The sequence below is a fragment of the Salvelinus namaycush genome, chromosome 31, assembly GCF_016432855.1.
Source record: "Salvelinus namaycush isolate Seneca chromosome 31, SaNama_1.0, whole genome shotgun sequence".
Taxonomy (NCBI): Eukaryota; Metazoa; Chordata; class Actinopteri; order Salmoniformes; family Salmonidae; genus Salvelinus; species Salvelinus namaycush.
This window is the reverse complement of record NC_052337.1, coordinates 37890130-37914605: the sequence shown is the minus strand read 5'-3', so window position 1 is coordinate 37914605 and position 24476 is coordinate 37890130. Positions and strand designations below refer to the sequence as shown.

The following is a 24476-nucleotide window of genomic DNA, read 5'->3' as shown; positions in this document are numbered from 1 at the left end:
ACGTATAATATAAATATAAGTATCAAAAGTATATGTATTTGCTAAAATATACTTAAGTTTCAAAATAATTAATAATGATTTCAAATTCCTTATATTAAGCAAACCAGACGGCACAATTTATTTTTATTTTATTTTATTTACGGATAGCCAGGGGCATACTCCAACACTCAAACAGAATTTACAAAGTATGTGTGTTTAGTTTGTCCGCCAGATCAGATGCAGTATGGATGACCAGGTATGTTCTCTTGATAAGTGTGTAAATTGGACCATTTTCCTGTCCTGCTAAGAATTCAAAATGTAAAGAGTACTTTTGGGTGTCAGGAAAAATTTATGTAGTAAAAAGTACATTCATTTCTTTAGGAATGTAGTGAAGTAAAAGTTGTCAAAAATATAAATAGAAAAGTAAAGTACAGATACACCAAAACACTTTAGTACTTTAGAATATTTTTACTTAAGTACTTTACACCACTGTTACACACACAACTTTTTCCACCAATACTACACATGCCTTTGTCTCATGTCCTCCTGCATCAAAACTGGTCTATGATGACATTCGCACTGCAACATATAGAAAGTGCTGGAAATTCAGACTCGGGTTATTGTCAAGGCCTACATAACAATGATTAAAAACATCTGAAAGTGTTAGAAATATTAAACATTCACAATGTATTTTTTATTATATTTACAATAATGTAAACGTATCTTTTTTTCAGGAAACTACGCATCATCTGGAAAGATAATCGCCAAAGTTCCATTTCCCCTATCAACAGGGGGACGTGTTTAACCAGTGCACCAATTCGATGTTGTAACTTCGTTTCCTGAATCGGCCGAGGGTCACACATGAACAAATATTCATTCATTTCACCTAAACAACATAGCTACATATCAGCCAACAATTACGTTAAGAAAATGTTCCGAACATTATGCCGGACTGGTGGTGCCCTTTTAATGGTAAGACACATGCTAATTCAAGCTAGCTAACGTTAGGTCATTACAGTTAGTCTACTGAGTTAGCTTGCTACTGTACGCCAGCTAGCTTGCCTTGCTATCATGTGTTCACTGAGATGTTAGTCAGCGAACTAGATAACTAGTTACACTATATATACAAAAGTATGTGGATATCCCTTCAAATTAATGGATTCGGCTATTTCAGCCACACTGTTGCTGACGGGTGTATACAATCTAGCACACAGCCATGCGATCTCCATAGACAAACATTGGCAGTAGAATGGCCTTACTGAAGAACTAAGTGACTTTCAACATGGCAACAAGTCAGTTCGTCAAATATCTGCGCTGCTAAACCTGCCCTGGTCAACTTTAAGTGCTGTTATTGTGAAGGTGAAACGCAAGGTGGTAGGCCACACAAACTCACTGAATGGGACCACCAAGTCTGTCCTCGGTTTTGAACACTTGCCACCGAGTTCCAAACTGCCTCGAAGCAATGTCAGCACAATAACTGTTTGTCGAGAGCTTCATGAAATGAGTTTCCATGGCCGAACAGCCGCACACAAGCCAAAGATCACCATGTGCAATGCCAAGCATCGGCTGAAGTGGTGTAAAGTTCGCCGATAGAGAACTCGCCGAAACGTGTTCTCTGGAGTGATGAATCACGCTTCACCATCTTGGTGATGGATGAATCTGGGTTTAGGGAATGCCAGGAGAACGCTACCTGCCCCAAAGTATAGTGCCAACTGTAAAGTTTTGTGAAGGAGGAATAATGGTCTGAGGCTGTTTTTCATGGTTCGGGCTAGGCCTCTTAGTTCCAGTGAAGGGACATCTTAAAGCTAAAGCATACAATGACATTCTACACGATTCTGTTCTTCCAACTGTGGCAACAGTTTGGGGAGGGCCATTCCTGCTTCAGCATGACAATGCCCCTGTGCACAAAGCGAGGTTTGTCTATTGATGTGAAGAACTTGACTGGCCTGCACGGAGCCCTGAATTCAACCCCATCGAACACCTTTGGGATGAATTGGAAAGCCGATGTGAGCCAGGCCTAATCGCACAACATCAGTGCCCGCCCTCACTAATGCTCTTGTGGCTGAATGGAAGCAAGTCCCTGCAGCAATGTTCCAACATCTAGTGGAAAGCCTTCCCAGAAGAGTGGATGCTGTTAGAGCAGCAAAGGGGGGACCAACTCCATGATAATGCCCATGATTTTGGAATGAGATGTACGACAAGCAGGTGTCCACACTTTTGGCCATGTAGTGTATGTCGTTGGCCAGTTGAAAATGCCCTCAACAGTACAATCAAATTAAATGTTATGTCACATTACCCGAATGGTGCTTCAGAGTTTATAAACCTAAATCTGCGCTCTTTGTTGCTATTATATTTAGTGTTGCACGGTGTACCGGTACCACGGTAATATCATGGTACCAAAACGTTTATGAACCAACATTTTAGAATACCATTTCATATGATAGATACTACTGACTTTTTCAGCCCTACCCATCGTAAGAACTTGCTTGTGCCTGTTATAAAATCTTTATAAAGTCAGTTTTGTTTATAAATTCAGTTGAATTTACGCTACTGCCGCTAGTCTCTTGTATGTGCAGATCCAATAATATCCACTTTCATGTGCATATCACTTGTGGCATCTGTAATCGCCAACCGCATCCCCTATCAGCCCTCACTCACCTGCTTCTCTCCGTCCACTCTTTGCTTGCATCTATTCCTCAGTCAGTTTGAAAAAATATATAATTTAGCCGGGATGCAGACCCTGATGAGTCTTCTGTTACAATGTATCAACATTGCTCTTTTGTATCATTTCATCACCTGTTATAACCAAGAGCACAGACCAGTCTGAGTAGCCTTTGCAAGCTCACTGTCATGCAGCCTCTGAGTGTCGGAGATGAAAAAAGCACCGCTCCGCGACAGGCATGCTTGCAGCTTTACAGCAAAGAAAATGGTTTGTCTCTAGCATAAACGGTTCCAAAAATGTGCCATATTACCAGAGAAGCCTTTTTTCTTTCTATCGGGATTCACACTCATTTTATATAATTTCACAAACCATGTCGAGGGACACCTTAAACTAATCCTGGGTCGCTAATTATTGGTTTGATAATATACAATGTTGTTCAGTCATGTTACCTAGCTAGCTAACAACCTGGTAACTTGACAGTAGGTTTAGGCACATTTTAATGGTACATAAAGAAAGGAAAAGAGCCTGCTACTCACGAGATGTGTACTTAAAAAGGTAGGATTCATTCATATAGGCTAAATGTAAGCCTAAACTATCGTTGCGCCTCCCATAGCCTGTTCTGGACTTGGATTGTGAAGAGACGTCTTGTGGGGTATGCATGGGTGTCTGAGCTGTGTGCTATTAGTTTAAACAGACAGCTCAGTGCATTCAGCTTGTCAACACTTCTTACAAAAACAAATAGTGATGAAGTCAATTTTGAGCCATGAGAGATTGACATGCATATTAATGTTAGCTCTCATGTATATTTAAGGGCCAGCTGTGCTGCCCTGTTCTGAACCAACTGACATTTTCCTAAGTCCCTCTTTGTGGCACCTAACCACACGACTGAACAGTCCAGGTGCAACAAAACTAGGGCCTGTAGGACCTGCCTTGTTGATAGTGTTAAGAAGGCAGGGCAGCACTTTATTATGGACAGACTTCTCCCAATCTTAGCTACTGTTGTATCATAGTTTAAAAAAAAAAAACTATTACAGTTACAATCCAGGGTTATTCCGAGCAGTTTAGTCACCTCAATTTGCTCAATTTACACATTATTTATTACAATATTTAGTTTAGGGTTTAGTGAATGATTTGTTCCAAATACAATGCTTTTAGATTTGGAAATATTTAGGACTAACTTATTCCTTGCCACCTGTTCTGAAACTAACCTCAGCTCTTTAAGTGTTGCAGTCATTTCAGACGCTGTAGTAGCTGACATGTATAGTTTTGAGTCATCCGCACACACATAACACTGGCTTTACTCAATGACATGTCATTAGTAAAGATTGAAAAAGGTAAGGGGCTTAGACAGCTTCCCTGGGGAATTCTTGATTCTACCTGCATTATGTTGGAGAGGCTTCCATTAAAGAACACCCTCTGTGTCCTGTTAGACAGGCAACTCTTTATCCACAATATAGCAGGGAGGGAGGGTAAAGCCATAACACAAGTTTTTCCAGCAGTAGACTATGATCAATAATGTCAAAAGCCGCACTGAAGTTTACTAAGGGTTGGTAACAGGCTGATTGGTCGACTATTTGAGCCAGTAAAGGGGGCTTTACAATTCTTGGGTAGCAGAACTACTTTTCCTTCCCTCCAGAACTGAGGGCACACACATTTCTAGTAGGCTTTGATTGAAGACATGGTAAATAGGAGTGGAAATATCGTCTGCTATTATCCTCAGTAATTTTCTATACAAGTTGTCAGACCCCGGTGGTTTGTCATTGTTGATAGACAACAATTTTTTCACCTATTCCACACACAGAATTCAAAATGACAATGCTTGTCTTTCAAAATTTGGTCAGTTATACTTCTATGTGTAGTGTTAGTGTTTGTTGCTGGCATGTCATGTCCAACTTTGCTAATCTTGCCAATGAAAAAATCATTAAACTAGTTGCCAATATAAGTGGGTTTTGGGACGAATGAGCCATGTGATTCAGTGAATGATAGAGCTGAGTTTACCCTTTTGCCCAAAATGTAATTTAAGATGCTCCAAAGCATTTTACTTTCATTCTTTATCATTTATCTTTGTTTCATAGTATAGTTTCTTTTTTAAAATTCAGTTTAGTCACATGATTTCTCCATTTGAAGTATGTTTGCCAATTGGTTGTTCAGCCAGACTTATTTGCCATTCCTTTTGCCTCATCCCTCTCAGCTAGAGGTCGACCGATTAATCGGAATGGCCGATTTTAATTAGGGCCGATTTCAAGTTTTCATAACAATCGGAAATCGGTATTTTTGGACCGATTTGGCCAATATTTTTTTTTTACACCTTTTATTTAATCTTTATTTAACTAGGCAAGTCAGTTAAGAACACATTCTTATTTTCAATGATGGCCTAGGAACGGTGGGTTAACTTCTCTAGGGTAGGGGGCAGCATTCAGAATTTTGGATGAAAAGCATGCCCAAATTAAACTGCCTGCTTCTCGGGCCCAGAAGATATGATATGCATATAACTGGTCGATTTGGATAGAAAACTGTTAAAATAGTGTCTGTGAGTATAACAGAACTGATTTGGCAGGCGAAAACCTGAGAGAAATCCATTCGGGAAGTCGTTTTTTTTGTGTTGGTTTTGTTGTTTTCTATTCAATGCCATTACAGTATCCATTGACTTAGGACTCAAATTGCAGTTCCTATGCCTTCCACTAGATGTCAACAGTCTTTAGAAATTGTTCAGGCTTGTATTCTGAAACATGAGGAAGTAAGAGCAGTCTGAATGAGTGGACCCTAAAGTGTCACAGAGCTTTTTCATGCGCGCGACCGAGAGATAGCCTTTCTTGTTTACCTTTTATATTGACGACGTTATTGTCCGGTTGAAATATTATCGATTATTTAGGTTAAAAACAACCTGCGGATTGAAAATAAACATCGTTTGACATGTTTCTATGAACTTTACGGAGACAATTTTGATTTTTTTGTCTGCCTGTTTTGACTGCGTTTGAGCCTGTGGATTACTGAAGAAAACGCACAAACAAAACTGAGGTTTTTGGATATAGAGACTTTATCGAACAAAAGGAACATTTATTGAGTAAATGAATGTCTGCTGAGTGCAACCATATGAAGATCATCAAAGGTAAGGGATTAATTTAATCTCTATTTCTGACTTGTGTAACTCTTCTACTTGGCTGGTTACTGTTTGTAATGATTTATCTGCTGGCCTATTCTCAAATAATCGTAAGGTATGCTTTTGCGTAAAGCATTTTTAAAATCTGACGCCGTGGTTGGATTCACAAGAAGTTAATCTTTAAACCTATTTAAAATATGTTTTGTTTTCTGAATTTTAAAATTAGTATTTCTGTATTTGAATTTGGTGCCCAGCAGTTTCACTGGCTGTTGAAGAGGTGGGACGCTAACGTCTCACGTACCCAAGAGAGGTTAACTGCCTCGTTCAGGGGCAGAACGACAGATTTTTACCTTGTCAGCTCGGGGGATTCAATCTTGCAACCTTACAGTTAACTAGTCCAACGCTCTAACCACCTGATTACATTGCACTCCACGAGGAGCCTGCCTGTTTCGCAAATGCTGTAGAAGCCAAGGTAAGTTGCTAGCTAGCATTAAACTTATCTTATATAAAACAATCAATCAATCATAATCACTAGTTAACTACACATGGTTGAGGATATTACTAGTTTATCTAGCATGTTCTGCGTTGCATATAATCGATGCGGTGCGTATCGTTGCTCCAATGTGTACCTAACCATAAACATCAATGCCTTTCTTAAAATCAATACACAGAAGTAGATATTTTTAAACCTGCACATTTAGCTAAAAGAAATCCAGGTTAGCAGGCAATATTAACCAGGTGAAATTGTGTCACTTCTCTTGCGTTCATTGCACGCAGAGTCAGTGTATATGCAACAGTTTGGGCCGCCTAATTTGCCAGAATTTTACGTAATTATGACATAACATTGAAGGTTGTGCAATGTAACAGGAATATTTAGACTTATGGATGCCACCCGTTAGATAAAGTACGGAACGGTTCCGTATTTCACTGAAATAGACCGCAACACCGCCCCCATGGCATTTCTGTATTTTCCGTAGATGTCATAACCATATATTGCTACCACTGTATCATCAAAGGTATTATCTAAGTGAGATGATAGTTTCCGGATTCTACCATATTAATGACCTAAGGCTCATATTTCTGTGTGTTATTATTTTATAACTAAGTCTATGATTTGATAGAGCAGTCTGACTGAGTGGTGGTAGGCAGCAGCAGGCTCGTAAGCATTAATTCAAACAGCACTTTCCTGCGTTTTGCCAGAAGCTCTTCGATAGGCTTGAAGCACTATCAACTCCCGAGATTAGGCTGGTGTAACCGATGTGAAATGGCTAGCTAGTTAGCGGGGTGCGCGCTAATAGCGTTTCAAACGTCACTCGCTCTGAGACTTGGAGTCCCCTTGCTCTGCATAGGTAACGCTGCTTCGAGGGTGGCTGTTGTCGTTGTGTTCCTGGTTCGAGCCCAGGTAGGAGCGAGGAGAGGGATGGAAGCTATACTGTTACACCGGCAATACTAAACTGCCTATAAGAACATCCAATAGTCAAAGGTTAATGAAATACAAATGGTATAGAGAGAAATAGTCCTATAATTCCTATAATAACTACAACCTAGAACGTCTTACCTGGGAATATTGAAGACTCATGTTAAAAGGAACCACCAGCTTTCATTCTGAGCAAGGAACTTAAACGTTAGCTTTTTTACATGGCACATATTGCACTTTTACTTTCTTCTCCAAAACTTTGTTTTTCCATTATTTAAACCAAATTGAACATGTTTCATTATTTATTTGAGGCTAAATTGATTTTATTGATGTATTATATTAAGTTAAAATAAGTGTTCATTCAGTATTGTTGTAATTGTCATTATTACAAATACATTTTTAAAAATCGGCAGATTAATCGGCGTCGGCGTTGAAAAATCATAATCGGCCGACCTCTACTCTCAACCATACAATGTTTAAATTCTTCTTCAATCCAAGGGGTTTTAATAGTTCTTAGTCATTTTCTTAATGAGTGCATGCTTATTAGTAACTGGAATAAGCAATTGTATGTGTCAAGTGCAGTGTCTGGTTGCTCCTCATTACACACCATGGACCAGCAAACGTTCTTTACATCATCAACATAGGAATCACTACAAAACGTATTGTATGACCTCATACTTTGGTTTTCCAAGATATGGCTACTATATTGTGATCATTACATCCGATGGATTTGGATACTGCTTTCAAGCTTATTTCTGCAACACTAGTAAAGATGTGATCAATACATGTTGATTTCATTCCTGTGCTGTTTGTAACTACCCTTGTCAGTTGACTGATAACCTGAACCAGGTTGCAGGCACTGGTTACAGTTTGAAGCTTTTTCTTGACTGTGCAGTTTGAAATCCATTGAAATCACCCAGACAATAGAGAGGTATATCACATACATTATCAAGAATTTCAAACATATTATCCATATACTGACTGTTAGCACTTGGTCTTCTACAGCAGCTTAGAAAAGTTTGTGGCCATACGCACATCCTTAACATAGGTGCTGGGCTAATAAAGAATACTAGTTTAGAACAAGAAGCAGCTTCCCACAAGAATGGGCTTTAGGTGAGGCAGATGAACCGGTAGCCATATTATTTAAACAGTATTTAACATGAGATCCTCTCAGCTTTACAGGAGTGTGGTTCGGAATATAGACCGCAACACCGCCCACATGGCATTTCTGTATTTTCCGTAGATGTCATAACCATGTATTGCTACCACTGTATCATCAAAGGTATTATCTAAGTGAGTTTCAGAGATAGTCAGAATATGAATGCCATCTATAACTAGCAAGTTATTGATTTCATGAACCTTGTTTCTTAGGCTACATATGTTAATGTGGGCTATTTTTAGCACTTTTCTGGGATGCTTGATATTTTTTTATGCTTTACTGGGAAGGTTATCAGAAGTAGACATGCTCGTGTTGTATATTTGAGCTGATAGTGCAGGGTGAGCTGCACATGGTGGACTTCCTACTAGGGCACACTGCCTCAGTGCTAATAGTATTACTCTGGTTCATAGGCACATGATTACTGCATACAATAGCTGTTGGATCAACAGAGACGTTCAGGGCATTTAGAAGGACAAATTAAGTTATTTACGTTGTTTGCCAACGCCCCTGGGCTAATGTACATTTGCTGCAGCATTATAACAATTTAGCAACACAATGGTATGGATTAACTGAGCTGGTCTTGGGTCATTAAGTCATTCTCAACGTGAAATGCGTCGAACAGAGTCCAGGAGCCAAGATGATTTGGACGGAATCCGTCATTCCTGTAGAGCATCTTCTATTTCCAGAAGGTGTCGAAGTTATCTATAAAAGTGATTCCAACATAACTACAGTAATCTTTGTGCCAGTAGCCTGCTGAATCTTTCACAACCGCGGCCCGAGGATGGTACCGGACCTGAAATAATTGGCTGCTTTTTGGGATCTTTCAATGCTAGAATCAGTTATTTTAAAATCAATTTACAGAAGTTCCTTGAACTAGCCCTCGTCATTTGACCCCACATGGACTACGACAGCGTCAGCTCCCGGCATCTGTCTTAGAACAGTCAGAAGCTGCCTTGTAATGTCCTGTACTCGTGCTCCAGCATAGCACAGGGTTTTTTCCCCGGGAGCCAAGATGTTTCTTGGTTTCTGTTCATCTCTCTACTTTTAGAAATGTTTATATTGACAGTACATTTGTACATCCACTGTATATCTGTACAGCCACTACTCATTCTCTTATAGCTCTATGTTCTCTCTACCTATTTGTATGTAAATGTAACGGGTGTGAAATGGCTAGCTACTAGCTAACTAGCTAACTAGCTACTAGCGTTTCAATCAGTTACGTCACTTGCTCTGAAACCTAGAAGTAGTGTTGCACCTTGCTCTGCAAGGGCCGTGGCCTTTGTGGAGCGATGGGTAACGATGCTTCGTGGGCGACCGTTGTTGATGTGTGCAGAAGGTCCCTGGTTCGCGCCCGAGGTCGGGGCGAGGGGACGGTCTAAAGTTATACTGTTACATTGGTGCCGTGACCCGGATCACTGGTTGCTGCGGAAAAGGAGGAGGTTGAAAGGGGGGTGAGTGTAACGGATGTGAAATGGCTAGCTAGTTAGCGGGTACGCGCTAGTAGCGTTTCAATCAGTTACGTCACTTGCTCTGAAACCTAGAAGTAGGGTTGCACCTTGCTCTGCAAGGGCCGCGGCTTTTGTGGAGCGATGGGTAACGACGCTTCGTGGGTGTCAGTTGTTGATGTGTGCAGAGGGTCCCTGGTTCGCGCCCGGGTCGGGGCGAGGGGATGGCCGTAAAGTTATACTGTTACATTGGTGCCGTGACCCGGATCACTGGTTGCTGCGGAAAAGGAGGAGGTTGAAAAGGGGGGTGAGTGTAACGGGTGTGAAATGGCTAGCTAGTTAGCGGGTACGCGCTACTAGCGTTTCAATCAGTTACGTCACTTGCTCTGAAACCTAGAAGTAGTGTTGCACCTTGCTCTGCAAGGGCCGTGGCCTTTGTGGAGCGATGGGTAACGATGCTTCGTGGGCGACCGTTGTTGATGTGTGCAGAAGGTCCCTGGTTCGCGCCCGAGGTCGGGGCGAGGGGACGGTCTAAAGTTATACTGTTACATAAACACTGTAAATTCTAAGGTCAGTGTTCGGTCTCTTAATGTTGTCTCTAAATGTTGTCTATCACTAGCAGCACCATATCACAAAGTACAATTCTGAGTGTGTAAATGTACTTGGTGAATAAAGGTGATTCTGAAGTTGCAACTCTCATGGAGTACCCTTCTGATGCAACAATGTGTAATGTACATTGATGGTGATTTTATTGTTTCCCTCCAGCATTCCCAGAGAACAGTGCCCACAGTCCCAGCGTTGTGGGCGACACAAGCCCAGCAGCGATGGGCGTCCAGTCTGCCCATGAACACTGTGGTTCTGTTTGTGCCACAACAAGAATCCTGGGTTGTGGAAAGGATGGGCCGCTTCCATCGCATCTTAGAGCCGGTAATTTAACCATTGTTTTCCAATTAGCCAGTGATCTGCACCCTTAATTACACTTTCACACTATTTCACAGTTTAAATCCCGAATGCATAAAAATGATCAATTTACTAATTTGTCTTTCACTTTTCTGGATATTCTGTAGGGCTTGAATTTCCTAATACCAATACTGGACAAAATTCGTTATGTGCAAAGTCTTAAAGAGATAGTTATTGATGTCCCAGAGCAGTCTGCGGTCTCTTTAGGTGAGTGACAACTGTGTCACTGTTGTCTTCACTGTAAGCCAGTCCTCATTATTCTCAGTCAGTCAGTCCTTGTCTCGGAATTAACTGATATCTGATTACATCCACAGATAATGTGACACTACAGATAGATGGAGTCCTCTATCTTAGGATATTGGATCCTTTTAAGGTAAGTTTGTGAAGTCCATGATTGCTTGAGGTTGTTGTTCATGGAAGTTTTTGCTTGTTTGTAGATATTGATAACAAAATGTACTTCCTTCCAGGCCAGCTATGGAGTTGAGGACCCAGAGTATGCTGTCACCCAACTAGCCCAGACCACCATGCGGTCAGAGCTGGGAAAACTGACCCTGGACAAAGTATTCAGGGTGAGTCTCGGTTCTTTTTTACAAATTGTGTTTGATACTTTTTTAACCTAATTTCCTTGTTTTTATATTTCTCTATTTCTCCAGGAAAGAGAGACCCTTAATACCAACATAGTCCACTCCATCAACCAGGCGTCAGATGATTGGGGAATCCGTTGCCTTCGTTATGAAATCAAGGATATACATGTTCCACCACGTGTCAAAGAGTCCATGCAGATGCAGGTGAGAGGGGCTGCTGCCAACAAACTGGGAGACAGGTCTTGAACCTCAAACTATTTCTGAGCATGATCTTATCTATAGATTAGTGATACATTGCACATTATTAAGACTTAGCCTATCAGTTTTGTATGTTTACACTCTTTCTGACTGCCTTCCGTTGTGTAGGTGGAGGCAGAGCGTAAGAAGAGAGCCACTGTGCTGGAGTCTGAAGGTCACAAGGAAGCAGCCATCAATGTTGCTGAGGGTCGCAAGCAAGCTCAGATCCTGGCCTCGGAAGGACAGAAAACAGAACAGATCAACAAAGCAGCTGGTAGGTTAATACACATATCTAGATGACTTATGGTCTTTGTTAACTACTAAGGATGGTGTGAAAGTTGGACCGTTGTTTTTGATGAAAAGTAAGTTTTGTCTGAGTCAGAACGGCTTCTGTTTGCTTTATCTGCCTTAGTTGAATGTAAGTCGGTCTAGATAAGTGTCTAAATTACGTAAATGTTTCTGGTGTTGTGCGAGGCAGCTTGATGTACTGAGCTTTCAGAAAGTATTCAGTCCCCTTTTTCCACGTTACAGCCTTACATGCTGACCAGACCGGACACGTCGTGTGCGCGAGCGTCGCAAAATAAATGTAGAAATCCATGTTATTCAATTATTGCACCCACACTGCTCGCGCGCACCAACGAGCGTCTGCGACGCCAAGGGCTAAAATAGAAGTCGTTCTTATTTCTGACGCAGATCGTGCTGAAAGTCATCTTCTCATTGGTTTATAGAAGCAGGTACCCACGTGCCATCTCCTCATTGGTTATACCCACGTGGGTGATTGAAAGACGAACCTTGTTGCCTGTTGTCGTGGTAATACAATGAAAGTTTAGATGCGATCACCATATAAGTGCAAAGATGAAAAAGCCTGGAAGGAGGAGAGATGACTAGAAATGATTCGGTTGGCCATTTTATGTGTGGATTAATTGTCGGAGTAGAGGTCCTTGTGCATTTCAGGTAAAATAACAACTCAATGTTTATATCCCAGGACAAATTAGCTAGCAACAGCAAGCTAGCAAGTGCAAGCTAACTAGCTAAATTGCCATCCATGTTTAATGCTTTTCGACCTGTCCCCAAATTAATGTCATTGGTTCAGAGTTTGTTTTGATATTTTAACCTGCGTGTCGTGATCGCGTTTGGTGTGGGGGGGCAAAATACATTTATGCACGATAGCGCACGATGGCGCACGCGCGCAGCCGGTTTGGGTTTCGTGTTACTCTAAAATTAAATTAACTCAGCAAAAAAAGAAACGTCCTCACTGTCAACTGCGTTTATTTTCAGCAAACTTAACGTGTAAATATGTGTATGAACATAACAGGATTCAACAACTGAGACATAAACTGAACAAGTTCCACAGACATGTGACTAACAGAAATGGAATAATTTGCCCCTGAACAAAGGGGGGGTCAAAATCAAAAGTAACAGTCAGTATCTGGTGTGGCCACCAGCTGCATTAAGTACTGCAGTGCATCTCCTCATGGACTGCACCAGATTTGCCAGTTCTTGCTGTGAAATGTTACCCCCACTCTTCCACCAAGGCACCTGCAAGTTCCCAGACATTTCTGGGGGGAATGGCCCTAGCCCTCACCCTCCGATCCAACAGGTCCCAGACGTGCTAAATGGCCATGGCAGAACACTGACATTCCTGTCTTGCAAGAAATCACGCACAGAACGAGCAGTATGGTTGGTGGCATTGTCATGCTGGACGGTCATGTCAGGATGAGCCTGCAGGAAGGGTACCACATGAGGGAGGAGGATGTCTTCCCTGTAACGCACAGCGTTGAAATTGCCTGCAATGACAACAAGCTCAGTCCGATGATGCTGTGACACACTGCCCCAGACCATGACGGAGCCTCCACCTCCAAATCGATCCCGCTCCAGAGTACAGGCCTCGGTGTAATGCCCATTCCTTCGACGATAAAACGCGATTTCGACCATCAGCCCTGGTGAGACAAAACCGCGACTCGTCAGTGAAGAGCACTTTTTGCAAGTCCTGTCGGGTCCAGCGACGGTGGGTTTGTGCCCATAGGCGACGTTGTTGCTGTTGATATCTGGTGAGGACCTGCCTTACAACAGGCCTACAAGCCCTCAGTCCAGCCTCTCTCAGCCTATTGCGGACAGTCTGAGCACTGATGAAGGGATTGTACTTTCCTGGTGTAACTCAGGCAGTTGGTGCCATCCTGTACCTGTCCCGCAGGTGTGATGTTCGGATGTACCGATCCTGTGCAGGTGTTGTTACACGTGGTCTGCCACTGCGAGGACGATCAGCTGTCCGTCCTGTCTCCCTGTAGCGCTGTCTTAGGCGTCTCACAGTACGGACATGGCAATTTATTGCCCTAGCCACATCTGCAGTCCTCATGCCTCCTTGCAGCATGCCTAAGGCACCTCCACGCAGATGAGCAGGGACCCTAGGCATCTTTCTTATGGTGTTTTTAAGAGTCAGTAGAATGGCCTCTTAATGTCCAAAGTTTTCATAACTGTTACCTTAATTACCTACCGTCTGTAAGCTGTTAGTCTCTTAACGACCGTTCCACATGTGCAGGTTTGTTAATTGTTTATTGTTCATTGAACAAGCATGGTCAACAGTGTTTAAACCCTTTACAATGAAGATCTGTGAAGTTATTAGGATTTTTACGAATTATCTTTGAAAGACGGGGTCCTGAAAAAGGGTCCTTTTTTTGCTGAATTTATATTTTTTTCCTCATCAATCTACACAAAAATACCTCATGATGACAAACCAAAAACACGTTTTTAGAAATGTTTGCTAATTTATAAAAAAAAGTAACATACCTTATTTACATAAGTATTCAGACTCTTTGCTATGAGACTCGAAATTGAGGTCAGATTCATCCTGTTTCAATTGATCTTCCTTAAGATGTTTCTACAACTTGATTGGAGTGCACCTGTGGTAAATTCAGTTGATTGGGCATGATTTGGGAAGGCACACACCTGTCTATATAAGGTCCCTCAGTTGACAGTGCCTGTCAGAGCAAAAACCAAGCCACGAGGTGAAGGAATTGTCCGTAGAGCTCCTAGTCAGGATAGTGTTTTGGCTCAGATTTGAGGAAGGGTACCAAAACATTTCTGCAGCATTGAATGTCCCCAAGAACACCGTGGCCTCCATCATTCTTAAATGGATGAAGTTTGGAACCACCAAGACTCTTCCTAGAGTTGGCCGCCTGGCCAAACTGAGCAATCGGGGGAGAAGGGCCTTGGTCAGGGAGGTGACCAAGAACCCAATGGTCACTCTATCAGAGATCCAGAGTTCCTCTGTGGAGATGGGAGAACCTTCCAGAAGGACAACCATCTCTGCAGCACTCCACCAATCAGGCCTTTATGGTAGAGTGGCAGGCGGAAGCCACTCCTCAGTAAAAGGCACATGACAGCCCGCTTGGAGTTTGCCAAAAGGCACCCAAAGGACTCCGACCATGAGAAAAAAGATTCTCTGGTCTGATGAAACCAAGATCAAACTCTTTGGCCTGAATGCCAAGCGTAACGTCTGGAGGAAACCTGGCGCCATCGCTACGGTGAAGCATGGTGGTGGTAGCATGCTGTGGGGATGTTTTTCAGCGGCAGGGACTGGTAGACTAGTCAGGATCTAGGGAAAGATGAACAGAGCAAAGTACAGAGCGATCCTTTATGAAAACCTGCTCCAAAGCGCTCAGGGCCTCGTCCCTAAGCACACAGCCAAGACAACATAGGAGCAGTGGTGGAAAAAGTACCCAATTGTCCTACTTGAGTAAAAGTATAGATGCCTTTTTAATAGAGTTACTCAAGTAAAAGTCACCCAGTAATATACTACCTGAGTAAAAGTATCAGGTTCTAAATATACTTAAGTATCAAAAGTAAAAGTATAAATTATTTCAAATTCCTTCTATTAAGCAAAGCAGGTGGCACCATTTTCGTGTTTTTTATATTTATGCATAGCCAGGGGCACACTCCAACACTCAGTGTGTGAATTGGACCTTGTTCTATGTCCTCCTAAGCATTCAAAATGTAATGAGTGCTTTTGGGTATCAGGTAAAAAGTACATTATTTTCTTCAGGAATGTAGTAAAGTAAAAGTTGTCAAATATAAATGGTGAAGTACAGATACCACAAAAAACTACTTAAGTAGTACCTAATTATTTTTACTTAAGTACCTTATACCACTGGACAGGAGTGGCTTCTGGACAAGTCTCTGAATGTCCTTGAGTGGCCCAGCCAGAGCCCGGACTTGAACCCGATCGAACATCTCTGGAGAGACCTGAAAATAGCTATGCAGCGACACTCCCCATCCAACCTGGCAGAGCTTGAGAGGATCTGCAGAGAAGAATGGGAGAAACTCCCCAAATACAGGTGTGCCAAGCTTGTAGCATCATACCCATGAAGACTCTAGGCTGTAATCACTGCAAAGGGTGCTTCAATAAAGTACTGAGTAAAGGGTCTGAATACTTATGCAAATGTGAGATTTCGGTTTTTATTTTGAATAAATTTGTCCTGTTTTTGCTTTGTCATTATGGGGTATTGTGTATAGATTGAGGAGAAATAAAACAACTTAGAGGTCGACCGATTGTGATTTTATTTCAACGCCGATACTATACAGATTAATCGGCCAATTCTTTTTTCTTTTTCTTTTTTTACATTTATTTTCTTTTATTTGTAATAATGACAATTTCAGCAATACTGAATGAACACTTATTTTAACTTAATATATTACATCAATAAAATACATGTAGTCTCAAATAAATAATGAAACATGATCAGTTTGGTTTAAATAATGCAAAACACAGTGTTGAAGAAAGTAAAAGTGCAATATGTGCCATGTAAAAAAGCTAACATTTAAGTTCCTTGCTCAGAACATGAGAACATATGAAAGCTGGTGGTTCCTTTTAAAATGTCTTCAATATTCCCAGGTAAGAAGTTTTAGGTTGTAGTTATTACAGGACTATTTCTCTCTGCGATTTGTATTTCATATACCTTTGACTATTGGATGTTCTTATAGGCACTATAGTATTGCCATCCTAATCTCAGGAGTTGATAGGCTTGAAGTCATAAACAGCGCTGTGCTTCAAGCATTGCGAAGAGCTGCTGGCAAACGCAGGAAAATGCTGTTTGAATTCATGCTTACGAGCCTGCAGCTGCCTTCCACCGCTCAGTCAAACTGCTCTATCAAATATCAAATCAGACTTAATTATTATATAATAAACACACAGAAATACGTGCCTTTGGTCATTAATATGGTCAAATTCGGAAACTATCATTTTGAAAACAAAATGTTTATTCTTTCAGTGAAATACGGAACCGTTCTGTATTTTATCTAACAGGTGGCATCCATAAGTCTAAATATTGCTGTTACATTGCACAACCTTCAATGTTATGTCATAATTATGTAAAATTCTGGCAAATTAATTACGGTCTTTGTTAGGAAGAAAATGTCTTCACACAGTTCGCAACGAGCCAAGCGGCCCAAACGGCTGCATATACCCTGACTCTGCTTGCACAGAACGCAAGAGAAGTGACACAATTTCCCTAGTTAAAATAAATTATTGTTAGCAGGCAATATTAACTAAATATGCAGGTTTAAAAAATATACTTGTGTATTGATTTTAAAGAAAGGCATTGATGTTTATGGTTAGGTACATTGGTGCAACGACAGTGCTTTTTTTCACTAATGCGCTTGTTAAATCATCACCCGTTTGGTGAAGTAGGCTGTGATTCGATGATAAATTAACAGGCACCGCATTGATTATTTGCAACACAGGACAAGCTAGTTAAACTAGTAAAATCATCAACCATGTGTAGTTAACTAGTGATTATGTTAAGATTGATTGTTTTTTATAAGATAAGTTTAATGCTAGCTAGCAACTTACCATGGCTCCTTGCTGCACTCGGGTAACAGGTGGTCAGCCTGCCACGCAGTCTCCTCGTGGAGTGCAATGTAATCGGCGTCCAAAAATGCTGAAACTTGAAATCGGCCATAATTAATCGGTCGACCTCTAAACTTAATACATTTTAGAATAAGGCTGTAATATAATAACATTTGGAAAAAGTCAAGGGGTCTGAATACTTTCTGAATGCACTGAACAAGTACACCCACAGGACAGGACCCTAGCCTTTGTGACCGTTTCTGATGAGACTCTTGTTATCTTCACCTAGGTGAGGCCAATGCTGTCTTAGCCAAAGCAGAGGCCAAAGCTAAGGCTATCCGGCTGTTGTCAGACGCTCTAGCTGAACAGGTAAAATAGTTGTGATGGCTTCATCGTTTGTGTGCGCGCATCTAGATGGCACATTGACCCAACTGTGATTGTGTTTCGAACAGAATGGAAACGCTGCAGCCTCCCTCAGTGTGGCTGAGCAATACGTCTCCGCTTTCTCCAACCTGGCCAAAGAGTCCAACACCATCCTGCTGCCCTCCAACTCTGGTGACATCAGTGGCATGGTCACACAGGTCTGTCTCTGTTTAAGAAACAATTTAATTATGTTTGATTGCTCAGCCTTTCTTCCCTGACCCTCCCTTTCAACACACCCTGTCTCTCCGTCTTCTCTCTCAGAACAGTAACAGTCTATATCTTCCCCTCAGGCTATGACTATTTATGGCAGCCTGGCTAAGCAGAGCTCAAAAAAGGTAGAAAGTGTGTCCCCAGAGTGGGCGATGGAGAAGAGTGAGGAGCTTGTACCACCAGCCCAGTAGTGAAGGACGTCAAGAAAGACCACTCAAAGCAGTCACCAAACCGGAAGCAGTGCCAGACAACCATGAGGCACCAAGACATTGTTGCCTGGTCAGCACCACTGTCTGGCCCAAAGGACACACTATCTGTTGCAGATTGAAGGACATTGAAACAGGAACAGGATAAGAACTTAAAGACTTGCTTAGAGGCCTGGAAACATCAACCCATTTGGGAGGATTCATGGCACTTAAACATTGTTTAATTTTGATTGAGTGTTATTGCACACGTTACATACATATGTTCCAATTACAAATCCACAAGCTGTCATATTGGTACTCTTCTCTTGCATCAAATACCAAATGACTGCGATGATGGTAAACTAGTAACCTGATTTAGAGCATTCTGTTAAGTGCTGTATTGTTTTATATTTCCAACTATTTGTCCTTCATATGTTTTCGTTTCAATATGTCATGAATGTTTCACTTCATGTGAGAGCTTGTGACCTTACATTAAGAGCCTCCCAGAGCAAGCAGAGGGAATAAGGTCAGGTATATGAATAGAGGTTAGGATGCAATCTCCCCTGGAATACTTTAAATTTGGCTGCATTTAGACGGGCAGGCCATTCTGATCTTTTTTCTTCTAATTGGTCTTGACCAATCACATCAGATCTTTTTCAGATCTGATTGGTCAAAAGACCAATTAATGAAATGAATGATGCCTGTGTAAATTATAAACTACATCAAGTTAAGTCACCAAAAGTACTTGTAAGAAAATGACCTTGGATGGAAATATATTGTTGAAGTGGAATGTTTTATTTCACACCAATACCGAATGGGAAGGGGCCTCTGTTTTGGAGGAAGGTTTTGCATAACATAGCAAGTTGATTGATTTAAATGGCCAATATACCAATAATGGTCATCCATGATGATACTGTCACTATTAAAGGAATTGTGATTGACTTTCGGGATGATTGTAACACCTCATCACAATAAATCTTGGTTGAGAAAATTATTGGTTTGAAAGATTTGGATGTGGACACAGCAGTGATTTATCTACATATTGTAGTAAATATACATACAGAAGTCATGCTCTCTGAAAATGAAAACTATCTCAGTGAGATTTCTCCTAAGGTGCAATTTTCGGAGGATTTTTTACCTTCGATATCACATGATTTCCATCAGTATGCATGTTACACATAGGAAAAGCCTCAGGGGGGGGCTGTTGTGTTATTCAGTGGTAGTTTGTCTACAAAGCTGCTGTACAGCCTTTCTTAACCATTTCTGATGCACCGTGACTGGGGGCTCAACTCCTTATGTCGTCCTCCATCCTCATTTCGCCTGCTTTTGAAAAATGTCAAAGGTAATCTCGGTGGCAAAGAGAGGAAATGTGGAAACAAATGCCCTTGTATGAAATGAGACTAGGCCGCTAGCACGTCATCAGGCAGGAGGAATCCCAAAATATGTGTTAAGTGCCCCAAAAATTAAGCTTCTTTTGCTAGACATTTTATAGATCAAAGGATAAGTAGAGAATATTTTTCTCCTCTGAGAAAAGAGCTGATTCAAAGGGGAATCAGCAGATTTTAAAACACGTTCATGCTAGCTGTAGGGAGGATGCTCTTGTGCATCCTCTGCCGAAGTAGATATTCAAGGTGAGCATACTGTTCGCCTACTAACGAATTGACACTTAGACCACCTATCGGTTTCTGGGTCACAGAGGAGAGGATGGAATTTTGTATAATTGTGAATTGTTCAATATCGTCAATTATCCCATGAACCACCCAATCAAAGCTTTACATGCTGACCAAACCAACCATCGTGCGTATGTTGATTTTCACTATCCCCACCAGATGTGTTCATGACGTGCAGGTTAAAATACCAAAAACAACTGTGAACCAGCTATATTGGTCAAATTCTAGGTTATCCTGATGGTTATATAGGCATAATGACATCACTCAGACTCAACAATGACAAGGTATTGGCCACCTAGATATGTACATAATGTAGTATATTTTAAATAGGAAACACTGTCAGCAGGAAATATAATAGTCTAGAATATCCATGTGAATGGACAATAAAGGGCTATCAAAATGTATTGTTGATGGCTACATTGTTTGTGATATTGTAGGATTTACTCATGTGACACCATTGCTTCCAAGCAGTTTTGTGATGATCGTTTTAATCATTAAGAAAATTAATCCAATCCTTAGTAGGTATTTATTTATTCTTTCAGCATGGGTTGTTGTCATACGCTTTCCCGACACATTTTACTGAACATACATGGTGATATTTGTATCCATTTATGTCTCTATATAAAAAAAAACGTGTCTGGAAAAAAGCAAAAGCATACTTTTTTAATCCTTAAGGGAAGATAAATATGTAGTCTTATGTTGTGTGCAAATTTGATATAGGCCTATATTTAGACCAAAAAGTTACACTGTTTTAATTCTATATTTTTTGTACAGGTGAAAACTACCAAACAGGCCACTAACTGGGAGCGACAACTCTGCGTCACCACCTGCTCCCTCAATCTGTGGTTTTAGTCTCTCTTCATTGATTGGTCAGAACGTTCTGTACGGTCCGCCCTTTTCAGAGATTATGCTCACTCAATGGATGGACTAGATGTCATTAGAGAGTATTTCGGCGCCGCCCTCTTATCTCGGTGCCCTCAGGTTAGTCTAATGAATTTTATCATGGCGTGCCCATGGCAGGGGGCTATTGCTCTCTGCCGAACCTTTATGTTGCCCTTTACAGCATCTCAAGCCCACCTGTAACAACTTAAAAAAGTGATTGGAGACATTGTTTGCAATGTTACCGGGTTGAGCGCATTTTTTCTGAGACGTTTGGTACATTTTTTAACTAGAGGGATTGTCAGAGAAAAGCTCTTGCCATGTCTCTACTTTGTGTAAGAGGTGAGTTATTCCCTTTTTCTTTAATACATTTCCATATATTTTTGACTTCATAAATCGAAAGCAAAACAATTGTTTCAAGTGAAGTAACGTTAGATTGTGAACCCCAGCAGTAACCGGTTTGAAAGCCGGATAGAACAAACTGGATGAATTGAACTTTTGCGGCCGTGATTATTTATTTTTTTCCTTGTTGAAGCAAAGTTGTTTCCGTATGTGTCTCCCTTATGCAGATGTAAAAGATATATACGCTCGAAGTTAATATATTGTATAAAAATAGTTTATTTAGGCAATTTTATTTGGATTTGGAGATTATTTATTACATAATTCTGAGATGGGAGCCGTCACCTCTACCGCCAGCTGTTTTCCAGTGTTTCTGCTCTTGTCAGCTGATTTAACGTTTGTTAATTTGACATGTCAGTTTCCAATTTACAACATTAGGAAAAAGTAGTTTTACTTGCTAAATATTTTTTGCTTGTGTAATGGTTGTAATTGGCTATCAAAAGTATATTTAGAATTTGCCACCTAAATTAGATTATTGTATGATTGTGTGCTCTTATGGTACACAATCTGGTTTTGCAATAGTGTTATCGTTTGTGTGGTGTGTCTGATTGAGACACTGGACAGCCTTTTATCTTCAGTTTGTGTGACGTCTACGATCACCATTGCCATGTCCTCTAAACATCTCATTTACTTCACAAAGAGTAGCCTATAATCCAATTTGTGTGTTAGTGTTTCTGCTTAACATCTAAAGTGTCTTAACAAGACTGTATACTGCAGTTCAGGTAACATTTAGCAAATAAGGTTGTCTAAAGTCAACTTAGGCAAAACCACATTTCTGCTCTTATACATGTATACTATACAGCCATTATTCATTCATGCTTGACTGGCATTTTTGTTGGGGTTAAGCTGGCTGCCCATGTTTTTCAAATCTTTTTCTGGGGGTACTTGATACTGGCACAATTTATGCTTGTGCAGTGACTCCTTGTTCAATTGATGATGTAATTAGTCATTGAAATTATGCACAAAATACCATCAAGGAATAGAGGCAAAAAATACAATTTTGCTTGACTGAGTTCTCTGAACTTGTCAATTATTTATACTGTAAGAAAAGCTTTTCCTTGTTCTTTCTTTTTCAGTTCTGAAAAATACTAAAATTAAGCAAAATATCACTCAGATATATCTATTAATGAAACTGAAAAATAATTACTAGTATCCGACTAGTTTTATTAGCTCCCCCTCTGTCGTCAATACCTGTGGCTCAGGATCAATACCCATGGCGGCTGGTACTGGAAATCTCTCTTTTTGGCACTGATGGAAATGGGATGAAAAGCAGGCAGGTGTTGACTGTCAAGTATTTCAGGCCTATCTCCATCAAGACTAATAATGTTTAAACAACATTTTATGCCCGACTTCTCATGTTAGTGTACATAGCAGACCAGGTAATAGACCAGTGTCGACCATGCTTGAAGCATTATTTTCATTATCTCTTCAAACATTCTATTTTGGCAGGTACATAATGGCACAGATGTGTGATTGTGGTCAGTAGGAACAGCAGTTGGCAGAGGTACGTTTTGAATGAACTTGTATGCCTTGTCATAATTTCATTGTAATCAGGCTCCTCCCACCTAACAAGTGAGGCGTCTAAGTTTTTAGCTCACCTAATTGAGTCAGTGGCTTTTGTTGTCACGTCCAGACTTAGAGCAGGTGCATGATACCAGATGGTGAGGTAATAAAACAGTAGAAATGATAGCTGTCTTCTCTTGGCACCTCTCCATGGGCTAACCTTAATTCTCCCCATCCAGTAGAATCTTGTTTGACACCTCATCAGGCCAAGCCTCAACCTGGGCCCGTCACAGGCCAGAGAGATGAGGGCTTGTGGCAGTGTATGGGTCATGAGGAGTCTGGACAGGTGAACGCAGCACATCCAGAGACGAACACTCTAATTTACAGTAATTTAGCATGTTTGTTTAATATGCTGTGGTTTCCTCGAACACGTTCGTCCTAGAAAATGTACAACATCCATTTATTGATTAGTATTGAGAAAATGGAAACTGGAGCCACCGTAGTTTAGTCTACCAACCTAAACATAGTAGTGCATTGAATCCTAGACCGGATGGTCGGCCTGTATGTGATTGGCTGCTGTGACTCACCCCTTCCCCCATACAGCAGTGTCATGGTTTTTTGTTTATTTATTGCCCCTAGAAAGGCCCATCTCCATGGTGATGTCTTTACACAACAGATATGTGTTCTAGCCCTCCAAGTGTGACAGGTGGACAGTCAGAGACCCCTGCTGTGTGTGGATCAGGGCTGGGCTGGGTGGACAGTACACATGGACCTCTCATAATATGGTCCTGCAAACCTAGGGATTGTATTGTGTGGATGCTGAATAGGCATCCTGGTTTGGTAGATGATTATTATTGCAGACTGAGTGTTTTAGGAGTACCAACAAGCCTTTTCAAATGCTAAGTGTGCCATTGACATGGAGAGGGATTTATTCTGTGGCTCCTCTGCATAACACTGATGTGTGTCTCTTAGTGCTATAAAAAACACTGTTTGTGACCGTCTTGATGAAATGAAAGCACACTGCATGATGAAATGGGTCATGTTGACTTTGTCATAGATTCAGCTGCGTCAATAATCTGATATATAGATAGAGGGACAGAAGGATAGCTTGAGATGTATGGTCTAGGCCTATTAATCATGAAGATGGTGTGAGAGGGGAAAGATGTCATGTTGACAGGGCGAAAGAGAATTGGTCAGAGAGGACAGCGAGATTGAGTATAAAGTGCAGTGAGAGCGAGGGAGAGAGCTGAGAGATTGCAACAGTAATCCCCTGGCCATCTGTTGCTCTGTCTCGCTCGCTCTGTCTCTCTCTCTGTTTCTGTTTCTCTCTGCTCTCTGGTCTGCTTTCCCGCCCATAGGCTCCACCTGATCAGCTCCAGTGCAGTGTGTAAATACAGAACAATAGAAGCCTCTGACCCTGCTCTTCTCTTCCTGTCTCCCTGTGCCGCCTGACAACACTCCCTAGGCATGCGTGGCCCTAGTCAGCAGTGTGTCCGTCCCATCCGCAATATGTGGTCACGTGACTTGCCTCCTCTGAGCCCAATTTAAGGGTTACCAGTACTAATCCTCCGAGCTGAGTAACAGTCGCAAGCCAGGCAGGCGTCCAGTGGATTCACTGGTGGAAATCCCTTAACTCAATATTCAAATGCACCTTGTGCTGGGCTGCTGGCAATTCCCAAACGTATCTTAAAATTTGACTGGATGTGATCAATGATATAGTTGGTATCTAGTATTCTTATTGGACCTTTTTTCTGTTCCATCATGTTTTTGCTCTGCTGCTGTGTGTTTTCAGTCTACTAAAACTAATATACCCTATTTT

General features: G+C 41.2%; 1 protein-coding gene across 1 annotated transcript; it reads left to right on the top strand.

Moving 5' to 3' along the window:
* The first annotated feature begins 778 nt into the window (after nucleotides 1-778).
* Nucleotides 779-19197, top strand: LOC120025779 (stomatin-like protein 2, mitochondrial). Its single transcript, XM_038970421.1, has 10 exons — nucleotides 779-951; nucleotides 10528-10689; nucleotides 10830-10929; nucleotides 11037-11095; nucleotides 11190-11291; nucleotides 11376-11510; nucleotides 11673-11817; nucleotides 17678-17757; nucleotides 17841-17969; nucleotides 18102-19197. The coding sequence occupies exons 1-10, from the start codon at nucleotides 841-843 to the stop codon at nucleotides 18210-18212; spliced, it is 1134 nt and encodes a 377-aa protein (XP_038826349.1). The 5' UTR covers nucleotides 779-840; the 3' UTR covers nucleotides 18213-19197.
* The last annotated feature ends 5279 nt before the right edge of the window (nucleotides 19198-24476 follow it).